Source organism: Acanthochromis polyacanthus, chromosome 4 (assembly GCF_021347895.1).
Source record: "Acanthochromis polyacanthus isolate Apoly-LR-REF ecotype Palm Island chromosome 4, KAUST_Apoly_ChrSc, whole genome shotgun sequence".
Classification (NCBI taxonomy): Eukaryota; Metazoa; Chordata; class Actinopteri; family Pomacentridae; genus Acanthochromis; species Acanthochromis polyacanthus.
Genome location: NC_067116.1, coordinates 28,195,897 through 28,209,014, shown reverse-complemented (window position 1 = coordinate 28,209,014; position 13,118 = coordinate 28,195,897). Strand labels below are relative to the sequence as shown.

General features: G+C 40.8%; 1 protein-coding gene across 1 annotated transcript; it reads left to right on the top strand.

Moving 5' to 3' along the window:
• The first annotated feature begins 442 nt into the window (after positions 1-442).
• glulb (glutamate-ammonia ligase (glutamine synthase) b) lies at positions 443-3,323 on the top strand. The gene is made up of 7 exons (XM_022219030.2): positions 443-580; positions 1,256-1,438; positions 1,520-1,681; positions 1,765-1,911; positions 2,009-2,136; positions 2,232-2,431; positions 2,508-3,323. The coding sequence occupies exons 2-7, from the start codon at positions 1,273-1,275 to the stop codon at positions 2,824-2,826; spliced, it is 1,122 nt and encodes a 373-aa protein (XP_022074722.1). The 5' UTR covers positions 443-580; positions 1,256-1,272; the 3' UTR covers positions 2,827-3,323.
• Positions 3,324-13,118: the final 9,795 nt, after the last annotated feature.

Here is a 13,118-nt window from a genome sequence, read left to right as displayed (position 1 = left end):
CATTATTATTGCTGTTATTAATAAAATTATTACTATTTCTGTATTTCCACACCTGAATTTCTCCTAGATCAAAAAATAGAAAATTTCTGGCCCTCCTCTCTACTGCTCTGCTCTGTAATTTACATCTTTATATCATATATTGATCATCGCTAATAATTTTAACCTTTATGGGCAAACTGTTCACTTCTTCAGAGCGTCACTGGAGGGCGCCCCGCTTGTTTTTTCTCTCCTGTGTGATGAAAACCGGGTAAACTGTGTCTTTATCTGTCTGTGTGACTTTATCAAACCGGTTTGTTTTTTGCCTCCTCTGCTCCACGCGGTGTCTCTGCATACACGTGTAGCTGGAGGGGGTTTCTGCTTTTGTTATTCAGGCCCACAGTGACTCTCTGAGTCCGGCCTCCGGCTCCTCATCACCGTCGCCTCCGTCCAATCAGAGGCGCCGCTGACGCTCTTGCTGCGCTATAAATCCTACGAGGAAGCGGTGAGAGCAGCAGGAATGAACAACAATAGAAACCTATACAAGCAGCACAGCAACACAGACTCTGCTGATCTTTTGATATTTTTTTACACTTAACATAAGGTGAGTTACATGTTTATTTACTGCCATGTGCTGTTGGGGTCGTTTGTTTACTGCTGCTGCTGCTGCAGAAAGCCTTTGTAGTAACTTTGCTCTAATATAGATGCTGGTTAGTAGTACTGTGCTCTTGTTTTTTTTTCTTCTTATTCGCCTACATGAGGTCTCAATAAACAGCCAGTTGAATCAGAGCTGATTAGACAGGTTGAGAGAGTTGTATAATCAATCATGATGCGGTTTTTCCTCGGCAGTAGCATTCAGGTTAACCTCTTTTTAGAGGGATTTTAGTTGACATCCTCCTTGTCATACATACGTTGATCTGTAGTGAAGCTGATCGTGCGAACGCCTACAACTAACGATTATTTTCATTATTTTCATATTTTTTCGATTAATCGTTTCTTTGTTTGATCTATGAAATGCCAGAAAATGCTGAAAAACGGTTGACCAATGTTTCACAAAATCCAAACACAACTCAAAGATATTCAGCTTACCGCCATACAGGAGGAAAGAACTGAGAAAGTATTCACTTTTGGAAAGCTGCAGTCAGACAATTTTGACTTTTTTCATTTAAAAAAATAAGAATTTATCATTATCAATATAGTTAGCGATTACTTCATACATGCTGGTTGATTAATGGGTGAATTGTCCTCGATCTAATTATGTGTTCTCTTCACTCTGTAGGCGCTTAGGTCAAGACAATGGCCACCTCAGCGAGTTCCAAACTGAACAAAGCTGTTAAGCAACAGTACATGGATCTTCCTCAGGAGGACAAGGTCCAGGCCATGTACATTTGGATAGATGGGACTGGAGAGGGGATTCGATGCAAGACCCGAACCTTGGATTCTGAACCTAAGACCATTGAGGGTAAGCTCTGACTCCAACATGATAAACAACCCCGTATCTCTTTAAAGCAGGGTTTTAATTTTATTTGTTTTCCCCTGTCAGATCTACCTGAGTGGAACTTTGACGGCTCCAGCACCTACCAGTCAGAGGGTTCCAACAGCGACATGTACCTAATTCCTGCCGCCATGTTCAGAGACCCCTTCAGGAAAGACCCCAACAAGCTGGTGCTCTGTGAAGTGCTAAAGTACAACCGCAAGCCAGCAGGTGAGCAGTAGAGTACGAACCTGGGCATGAGGATGGTTCAAGCTGTCTCTGGTTGCATCTAATTTCCGACACTGTTCCAACAGAAACCAACCTGCGCCACACCTGTAAGAAGGTCATGAGCATGGTGGAAAATAGCCATCCGTGGTTTGGTATGGAGCAGGAGTACACCCTCCTGGGTACAGATGGACATCCCTTCGGCTGGCCTTCCAACGGCTTCCCAGGTCCACAAGGTCAGTGTTGAGTTTCTAGCTGGATTTGTTTATTGATTGATCAGAAATCCGGATAGCCAGCTGAATGTTAATATTTGGTTTGTTTGCACTTGATTAGGACCTTATTACTGTGGAGTGGGAGCAGATAAAGCATACGGACGAGACATAGTGGAGTCGCATTACAGAGCCTGCCTGTACGCTGGAGTTCAGATCTGTGGAACCAATGCTGAAGTCATGCCAGCTCAGGTATTTTGCCCAAAATGCAGTATGTAATAAAGTGGTTGTTATTATAGCTCATAACCAGTTAAAATGATAATAACACTGGCTTTGTTGTGTTTCAGTGGGAGTTCCAGGTTGGGCCTTGTGAAGGCATCAACATGGGGGACCACCTATGGATCGCTCGCTTCATCCTTCACAGAGTATGTGAGGATTTCGGCGTAGTGGTGTCCTTTGACCCCAAACCCATCTCAGGAAACTGGAACGGCGCCGGATGCCACACCAACTTCAGCACGAAAGAGATGCGAGATGACGGAGGACTCAAGTAAGCATAAATTCATTGAATTGTAATAATCAAAAATGGGTCCTAGCACACTCTTAACTTCGTCTCTTCTTCTCAGAGCCATCGAGGAGGCCATTGAAAGGCTAGGGAAGAGACACAGGTATCACATCCGAGCTTACGATCCCAAAGGCGGGCTCGACAATGCCAGACGCCTGACAGGTCACCACGAAACCTCCAACATCGATGAGTTCTCAGCCGGCGTGGCCAACCGCGGGGCCAGCATCCGCATTCCTCGATCAGTTGGCCAGGACAAGAAGGGCTACTTCGAGGACCGCCGTCCATCCGCCAACTGCGACCCGTACGTTGTGACAGAAGCGCTGGTTCGCACGTGTTTACTCAAAGAAGAAGGAGAGGTGCCCACAGATTACAGCAAATGAAGTCTAAGATGACGTGTCATTACCAGTACTGTATTTACCCTCGTGTCTGTTTCAAGACTCCAGAAACCGATGTTAATTCTTTGACTTTTCTACATGACAGATGAAATAACGATTGCATTATTCTATGTGCATTCAGCTGTATGAAGCAACTGATGCAGACACTGCCTTTTTTCAACAGAGCATTTTGTTATAGTGTCATGGTAGTTGATCATTTGTATAGACGTACAATATTATAATGTGTTAAACTTGTACTAATTGAAAGTGTCTAAGTGCCGCAGCATTTTGGTGCAGCTCTTCTTACTCCCACCCAAAGGATCCCAAAGGCATTTGAATGTTTTAGCTGTCTCTGCCTCTGGTCACAATGTTGTTTTTTCATATTGTGGATAGGTGTGGACATTATGTTAGCCAATCTACTTTTGTATGTTTTTTTTTAAAAATGATGCATGTTTGTTTCGTCTTTTTTTTCACTTGTCTTTAATAAACTGCTAACATTTTTACATGTGACTTCCGTCTGCAGTTTAATCCCATCGTGTTTTACCTAGAACTAAATTCTGACAGAAACCAGTTCATTGATACCAGACTGTCAGCTGATATAAATCTCTGAAATGTGACTGTAGTTATGAAAGCATGCCCTGTAATGTTAAGCAAATGGTGGTTCATTTAGAGCCACATCCTCCTACTTATTAAAACAGCCACACATTGAAGAGTCAAATTAAGTTTCCTTTGAAGGTAGTGACAGCATGCACGTGGACTGAGACAGTGCTCTCTATTAGCAAAGGTCAATCCAAAAATAGTTCCCAAAGTAGGCTGCGAAAGTCAAGAGTGGATGAAGAGAAGGCATTATAATCCATCTGAAGTCCTGTGACTCAGTGGAAAAGGGATGGTAGCAAACTTTGAGCACTTACTTGTAGTGGGTAATGCATGATGCAACATGAGCAAAGTTAAGTAATATGATTTAGTGATTGGAGTAAAAAAAATCATCATGGTTGCACAGCCTTAACCAATATGCAAGTTGATTATTAACCTCTATTCTCAAATTAAAAGATGTGCATGCTGTGTGGGATATTTCAGCAGAGCCTGTACGTGCACTGTCCGATTCAGCATTGTTCCTGCCTCTGGTTTCACTGGATGTCCAACCTTTTTTGGCATCACATGCTGTCTCTTATTTCATAAGCGCTGCCACAAACCTGATCTGTTGACAACAATAAATACAGTATGTTCTGATGAGGGTGAGTCATTCCCCCACACGCTATGTGTTTTCTTGCCAAAATCAGACAACCTGATCGTCTGTGACGATCAAACTCTAAAGAATTTGCTGCAAACGATTCAGGTCATCCTCCGCCTCATGTTTACTACAAGTTATTTCAGTTCTTCTTTGCAGCACTGCTCATCTTTTCCTCAAAGCATGCTGGAATAGATTAGATTTTTAGTCCGTAGTTTTTCTAAATACCCACCCCCAGCTGCCAACCCCCATGAAAATCAGTTGGCAAAGATTTGAAACATGTTTTGGTATTTGATCACAGAAGTGTCATGTCTGCATTCACTGTTCATAAAGCTGTAGTCTTGCTATAAGAGCTGATTTCAATGCCAGGAATGAAAGCAGGCATGATGTCCATTTTTTTATAACTAATCATAATGTATCTTAAATGAGTCTGCCACTTATCGTTATCATCTGGGAATTCAGACTAAATTAAACATGGCTCGCTATTTGTGTGTTTATTTCAGTCCAAGGGGCTGCGAATGAGGGTCAGCAGTGTCAGTGGGTGACAGAGAAGGTCTGGAAAAGTTATGTCTCACGTTCGTCATGTTCCTGCCAACGGTACTTAGGGGAGACATTGAACCCTGTCGCACAAAATTTAGATCTAATGGGCAAACTGACAGGAATGGTTTTGTATTAATTTCGTGCCATGCTTTACTTGCTGAAAGTCCTGCGCCTCTATGGAAACAACAAAATCATGTCTGGAAATAGCAAAAACTCCAAAATGTGTTCTGTGCAGTATGATAGTTATAATACCAATAGTTACTAATATTGGATCAAAATGGAGACTGCTATTTACATTTTTTCACACTACTCTGCATATAAATTACAGAAAAATATTTCACCATGCGTAATGTATCCTCCAACAATTTGCTGACAGCTCACTCCTTTGTGTATATGCTGTATTTGTTTTATTAAGTATGTAATTTTTTGCACTCTTAAGTCCTTCCTGTTGTCTCCTTTGTGATCTGTGAAGTCTGCAGTTCAGCCAAATAGTCTCTGAATTTTTTTGTCACGTGTCAGTCACTGCTTCTATGTTGTGGTGAGGTATACAGAATTTTAATTTTTTTTGCAGGATCTGGTGCAAACACTTGGGATATTCACACTTAACACGTACGTCCTATGCATTGTCTTAAGTGTAATGTCTTGCAAAGTCTTATGTTTTGAAAACTCAACATCTTACATTTTAAAATGTCGAGTTTGCAACTCAAATGAAGGCCTCAGTAAATTCTGGTCAGCCACATTTATTTTAGTGTATTTTCATAGGGAGTGTACCGTTCTTGTATGGCTTTACATATTCTTTTTGGCTTAGTGTGGATGCTCTTACATAAATTGGAGTCACATTACTTGTAGAGGTATTTGCCAGGAAGAACTCAGCAAATTCAATTTGTCTGCCAAACAAAGAAATCCAAATGATGCTGCACTGGCCTTCCCAAATCACATCCAGGAGCCAATCTCAGGAAATGTTCCAGCACTTGCAAAGAGACTTTCAGGACAAAATCACAGATATGCCGTTTTTTTGTCACTTTTTTATGAGACAATATAACACGGCATTTTAAAAAAATCCCTTACAAGAAGCACATTTTAACTGCCTGAGGCTATTAGCAAATACCATGAGAAAGTGGGCCTCCAACTGAAATGTATTTTCTTTTATGTGCGTGTATCCTACTGCATATATACTGTTGCACAACACTGACAAATGCTCCAATTGCACTGAAATTGGCACCCCTCCTCAGTTTCTTCTATGGGATTTGACCCCATTGTATTGTATGCAGAGGGGTGTAAAGGTGTCTGAATGAAGTTCTTTGCCAACAATATGAAGATCAAATGTTGATATTTGAGATTAAATGACCTGAACAGAGAAGAGGTCTCATGAAGGAAAACGTAACGCCTCAAGCCTCGTTGCCATGGCAGCCGGAGTCTAAGCTGAAGCAATCTGGTGTGTGGAAGAGAGGCGGGGGTGGGGTTCCATTCAGGCTGTTACATAAAACCGGGCAGGTCAAGAAATGTATAGCACACGGAACAAAGAACATAGTTTACAAACCGCAACTGTATAGAAAGAAGTAAAAAAGGCAAATGGAGTATCGTGTAACAAGACATGCTATGTAATCTTTAACAGGCTTTTCATTGTAAATTAAGAGGTGAAGGCTTAATCAGATAACTGAAGTCCAAAACAGCAAATGGAGCACAATTTTTGGCTGCATTAGTTCTAATCTCATCACATGAATGCAATCTCCTCTGCTCTGGAGGCCCTTTAGGCTCAGCTATCAGCACTGTTAATAGGGAGGACAAACTGGCTGGAACTGCTCTCCTCCACCCCTGTGGTGGTGGGTTCTTGGACAAGCAGAGAAAGCCGACGCAGCTTGGCTGGCCTGATGGTCGGAAACTTGCACAGCTGTGAAAGCAGAGCCGGACATGCTGAGAGAATGAGAGGTTATCAAGCCCTGGATGGACAGAGATCAGACCACCACCAGTCGTGACAAACGTCATCGCCGTTTTCAAACAAACATGTGGAAGTTGCATGATGAGAACCATCCCAACTGTCTTGGTTCATTCTGGCCATGAGGCGCAGATCTTATCTGTGACCGGCTAAAATACTTTGACTAGCTGAATAATCAGACACAGCAGGGTTCAGTTCATCCAAATTCAGCCCAAAAAGTCAATAATCTTTCTACAAAAAGATTTTGTTTGCTTGTGAAAGTGTCCTATTAAGTTGTGTTGTCTTGTTGCAAAAACATGAGACAGCAGAAAAGTAGATGACAGGCCTAAGAATCAGCTCAGTGCCAAGGAGTTTACAGAACACCATGTCAACAGACAGACATCTTCCAGACTCCTTGCCCATGTGCCTGGGAATTTTATATCTATATGAATATAGTGCTGCTTGTTTTCGTACTGTGAGTCAACATGCACTGCAAAGTCACTGCTAACATGAGAAGTTGTAAACATGGTCAAAGCTTCACCTGTTTTTCTCCTCACAGTTCAACTAACAAGACCAGGCTAGACACCGCTTCCCCAAAAGTTTTTTCCCCCTAACCCTTATCCTGTTTTGCAGAACCCACTGGTGTCAAGTTGCAAATACACAGCTGGAACAAAAAGTTCCTACGTTTTGTTTTTTTTTGCACATATGTGCGACCAAAGTCCATGTCGTTCTTTGAAATATTGTTTTTTAAATTGCACTATAGTTCTAAGAAACCTGATTTTTTCTGTTTTTCTTCTAAATTCACAAAACAAAAGTTTGTTTGTTTGTTCTATTTCATTCATTTGTAAAATAAAAAAAAAATGTTTCATGTAAATACCAGTCACCAAACACGAATGAAAGGGAGCAAAAAGAAGACAAGTCTTATTATGTCTGCCCCTTTATCCCCAGAAATCAGTTACAAAAAAAGTGAACTTAAAGTCAAAATGCATAAGCAATAAACTACCTCTGTGCTTTTGCTGACAGTCTATTTTTTAATACAATGAAACAAGTATGCCAATCAATATATTAATCACTGATAATGAACAGAATTGATAAGTTTCAGACAAAACTAGCCCAAATCGAATTGTTGCCTTGACTTATTTGTTTACTTGGACTTGCTTTCTAGAATCTTTGGTCGTCTCATTGCATTTTCTCCCCCCACACCCTGTAAAAATCCCATCCTGCCATTTACAATTCCCCATTCTCAGACTTTTAGGAACCGTTTAGAGCAACACCACCCCCAACCCAGTGTCAGTGATTACGGAATTTTACAAAGGTCACACATGGAAGCATGGGTTTGCAAAAAACAGACGTAAGCAGGACAATGATATAAAAACACCTCATTCAGCAAAAATGAACTGCTATAGCTATATCTTCAGAGTTTCTTCTCTGAACTTTTAAGAGAAATTTTGTTACTTTTGATGGATTTTGTAGATTGAAAGTTGCATGATTTGTTTTCAGCATTCAGTGCTCTGCTGGCAGTTAAAGTCTTCCCCATGTGAATGTTGAGAAATGATCTTCAGTGGACCACATGCTGTCCTCTGCTAAGACAAAAGTAGCCTGGGATAAATGTAGGATTTTCCCATTTGCCCTAAATCACCCTGCCTTCAGCTGACATCATGCTTTAACACTTCCTTTGGTTTTGCCCGTTTTTGCAGGTTTTGGTGTGGCTTTGCATTTCTAAATTTTCAGAAAAGGCAAAAACTTTCATAGTATGGTGGCCATAGATGTAAACAGTGCTCTCATTTTGTCCAGAAAAACATACATTCTGTATTAAATGTCAATCTGAGTTGGTATTTTGGGAAATATGTGATATCTTTCTGTAAGGCTATTCTCAGGGGTCGCTTACTGTACCATTAAGACTGGAGCAGGGCAAATAGCTGGTGTTGCTCCATCCAAATGTAGCAAACACCACACCAGCAAAAACGTGAGTAGTCTAATCAAGAGTGGACACTTTAAGCATGAATGCGCACGAGACGTGCTAAGGATTCACTGAGAGAACATGGCTCAGGTCAAATTCAACGGGAATGTAGGTCACACAGCACCTCAGTTTGTAAGTGTGTGTCCTGAGCTATTTTAATATTTACTGGCTGGACTGGATACGTGTTGCAGATATCTGTAATTAAATTCTTCCCAGTCAAAAGAACATAGCAGATATTCATGTTTTCGTGTTTCCAGGACAAATGGTATCACATTTACCATTGGTGTGTTTCTCCTTATATTTGCAGTTCTGCAATGTGAACTGAAAATATCTGCAACCTAGTCATGAATGTTTTTAATTCCTGTTCTGGAAATCTACAATTTAATTATAACAAGAGATAATTCTATCTTAAAATATATTTATTTTCCTCCATTCAAAATATTCCCGTTGGCCTTTTTAGATATCTTATAATAAATCTGAACTAGAGTGAATTATGTTGTCAATATCTCAAAACAGAATTTGACTTGGGCTAAATTAGAAATATCTTGGATTGGAGTTTTAAACTAGGAGAAATGGTGTTGCAGATGTAGTCACTAGTCAGAATGCGCTTGTCAAAATGACCTTGTTGATATCTAAAATTTTAATTGTGACTCAGCTAATAGATGTTAAAACAGTGTGCCACAGATGTCTTCTTCATGAGCAGAAGAACATCATTTGTTCAGCAAAACTGTATTAAAACGTGACAAGAGGCAGCTGATTGATTTCAAACAGCAGCACATTTGGTCTTTTCAAACGGAAACGATGTTCGTGTTCATTTACATGCAGAGTGGTGAAGAGAGAGACAACTACAAGTGGCCACTTAAGATCCATAAGGAGCTGCATTGTAATGATAGGTGTGAACTTAGAATTGTCCACTAATGATCAGATCACCTGGAACGCATGTTAATGGAGGTGTGAAAATGGCCATAGTCCCTGCACTCAGCCAAGAATGTCCGTCAGTCCTGCAAATACTGTATCCCTGTGTTTACCTCTTACTGGCCTTTGTACTGATTAACTAAAGCATCCATCCATCCATTCTCTATACACCGCTTTATCCTCACTAGGGTCGCGGGGGGTGCTGGAGCCTATCTCAGCTGCCTCAGGCGAAGGCAGGAGACACCCTGGACAGGTCCCCAGTCTGTCGCAGGGCTACATATACAGACAAACAATCACACTCACATTCACACCTTCGGGCAATTTAGAGTTATCAATTAACCTCAGAATATTTTTGGACTGTGGGAGGAAGCCGGAGTGCCCGGAGAAAACCCACGCATGCACAGGGAGAACATGCAAACTTAATGCAGAAAGATCCCAGGCTCAGGCCGGGATTTGAACTGGGGATCTTCTTGCTGCAAGGTGAAAGCGCTAACCACTATTGCACTGTGCAGCCCTTAACTAAAGCAGATAAAATTCATTTTTAGAGCGCTTCAGTTTGCTGCTAACCCTGCTCAGCTGAACAGATGTGTCCTCATATTTAATGTCAGTCCTGGAGCACAATAGGCTCAGCATCAACACAAGAAAGTTCTTCCTGTCTTTCAAGTGGAGAAAATGACCAGTGAACTATCATCAGTCTCAAACAGTGTCAGTCAAAGTGAACATTTTGGAAAATGAAGGTGTTGTTGGAACCAACATGAGGGAGGTTCCTCCTAAAACAACAGCTTGTGATGTCAAATGATCTCTCTGATCATCAGGAAAAAAAGGTTTTTAATATCAATTATATGACACAATCATTATGGCAAAATGTAAGTTTCTGAATGGGAAGTTAACAAACAATCAAACTCAGCTATGTCATATAAGCAAATGGACCTGAATTAAAGAAGACATCAGTGATTCTAATCCAGTGTACTTTTTGTCAAATTTACTAAATATCTGGTGTTTATACACAGTCCTACTTTTGTAAAAGGGAGACCAAGTGGATCAGACTCTTTCACACAGCATTATTCCAGTGTGCCCTGTGCAACCTAATGCTTGTGCACATATGTGATTAGAGTGAATGACAGAGGAATGGGAGATCGGGGGGAAACAGGTTAGCGTCAATCTGACTCATGCTAACTATCCAGATATGCTAACTGCAAAAATGCCAACAATCATTTTTAAGAATTGCCAACTCTGCCTTTAACAAGGAGAGATGTTGAGATTTGTCCCACTGAGTGGATTAGCTGATAGTATTTTAAGCCTTTAATAGCAGTAAATCTGATGCTTGTCACAACACCCAGTCACTATCAAGAATCTGTCAAATCCCGTTGTCAATAGCAGATTATAAAAACTAACAGAGGTGTAATTTGATGTCTGCAAGTTCAGCCTTGCTCAAATTAACTTCATAATAAGACTGAAATTTAATAGTCACGAAGGCATCAAGCAATGAAAGGCCCTGAGAATCTGCAGGTGTGACAGGAGCTGTAGGTACAAGCAGTCCAAGTGCTGCTTTCACAAGACTGAGAACAAAGGGGGCAGTTTTTAGCCCCATAATAGACCAAACAGAGAATTTCTGCTCTGATTATTTAAGAATTGCATAAGATCAGAGTCCCATCAGCAGTGACTGTGTTTCAACAAGCAGTAAGTTGGCACTTTGAGGAGGGAAATTTACCAGCACACACGTTTCTAGACTGTGTTCCAGTACAACTGTTCCCACATTAGAGTTGTCATTTCTGCATGCATTGACAGTGCCAAGCTTGTAAGTTCTCTCCAAGAAGTGAACATACTGAGCAGCTCACTGTGGACATGAGCAGTAAGGTGACAGAAAGCTGGAGGGGTTTTATGTGAGGAGATGACCAGTGATTAAACCTGATCATTAAAACAGTATTAACATTTGAATACATCATTTGTGCAACGCTTTTATTTCTAGAATGAGGCCACATTATTTCAAGAAAGTGGCACGAAAAGCTGAAAAAATACACTGAGAAGCAAAACTCCATCAAGTCTGCAGTAAGTGGTACAATATGGGCCGGCGTCCTTTAGGGTACAACTTATGTAACTGGATGAAAAGCGAAGCGAATCCAGCAATTTCCACAGCAGGAGAGTGGAGATCTGTGGAAAATTCCCAGATGGGGTATGTTCTCAATTAAGGCCATCTACTACACCAAGAGGTTGGAGACCCACCCCCAAGATGACTCGGCACCTTTCTGAGAACAGCTCCAGTGTGAATCAATGAAATATTCATTCCTGTCCTACTTTGGATCATATCATGTTTAACATAATGTTCCTTAAATTCATTTATGGTCCAAACAGATCATGTTCAGTACATTAAATAAAATCAGCATTTGACCGAAGGGAATGTGGAATTTTCAGTATGAGAAAGCATTGCGCGTCTTCTTTATTTTTGTGAAGATGAGGGGAAAAAGACTTTCCTGACTGGGGGTCTGGAAGAAACACAAACACAAAGTAAAGTAACAAACCACAGTGACTTTAATCCCAACAGGGACTTCCTGGGTGACGCTCTGATGAATCTGCTTGTTAGTACAGCTTCGCCTTCCGGGTTCATGTGCAACGTCACTGTGAGGACTTTACGCAACGCCAACCACAGCTTTGTTGTGACAGCTTCCAGTTGACAAACACAAAGACGACGAGACACAAACAGGTCATCTCCCACTGTCCTGCTTTCATTTTGATGGACGAAAAATTTGGAACTTGATGTTTTACTTGAATGTCGCACACTTTCACTAACCCACAACGGTACTTATTTTATCTCTTACTTGTGATATGCATTACTTATTTATGTGACATATTCCAAAATTAGGAGACCACATCTTCCATTAGGTAACAGAGAGGTCATTGTTTAATATTCCTAAAAGCTTGAATAAGGAAATGCACCATTATTATTGCAGTGTGGGAAACTGCAAAGAGCAGAAACTCCACAGAGACCAAAACTTGATATGTGCAGATGAACAAAGTACAAGCAAGTTTAAAACACAGCCTTGTACAGGTGATTTGCTGAGGCTCCGGTTTCAATCTGGTCTCCAGGGAAAGCGCACAGCAGCACTGTCCATTTAATTAACCTTTCAGTTACTTAATGCATGTGGGCTGACTGCTGGAGACCTGTCTGTCTCTACAGTGTAAAAGAGAGACTCTCTGTTCTATTAGAGGAAGAGAATCAGCTCCCTATTTGCTGCGGAGACTGAAGGATTTCTGTCCAATGCCTCATTTCAGGAGAAGAAACATTATAGTGAAACTGTGAGTTTTTAAAACTTACATACATTTAGCCTGTTATTGTGTATGCAAGTATTCATACTATAGATTGATTCCATAGTAATAATTACATTTTTCCAACACGCTCCCAAATTATTAGTTATAGGATTTTGATTCATAATCACGTTCCGATAACAATCTGAATCACATTTCATTCATAATCTAAAAGCTGCACACAGTGTTCTCAACATGAGCCACACTAAATGAATCCAGTTCCTCCCCCTTTCTTGGAAAACTATTCGTTAAACATGATCTAATTCAAACCAAACCCTTTCTCCTCTGCTCACTGAGCCTTTACAACTTCTTTTTCAAAGATTAAACTAAGAACATTTTGTTCCATCCGCAATGAGATGCATTCTACGATAGGATTTCCTTGGGTTTTTGTGTGTGTGTGTAGAGGAGCTAGTGATTTTCCACAGTTTGCGCTGCAT

Excerpts from the sequence above, each read along its gene's own strand:
- glulb (XM_022219030.2), top strand. The coding sequence starts at position 1,273 with ATGGCCACCTCAGCGAGTTCCAAACTGAACAAAGCTGTTAAGCAACAG. Across the intron at positions 1,682-1,764 it reads GTACAACCGCAAGCCAGCAG|AAACCAACCTGCGCCACACC; the intron begins GTGAGCAGTAGA and ends CTGTTCCAACAG. Across the intron at positions 2,137-2,231 it reads CTGAAGTCATGCCAGCTCAG|TGGGAGTTCCAGGTTGGGCC; the intron begins GTATTTTGCCCA and ends GTTGTGTTTCAG.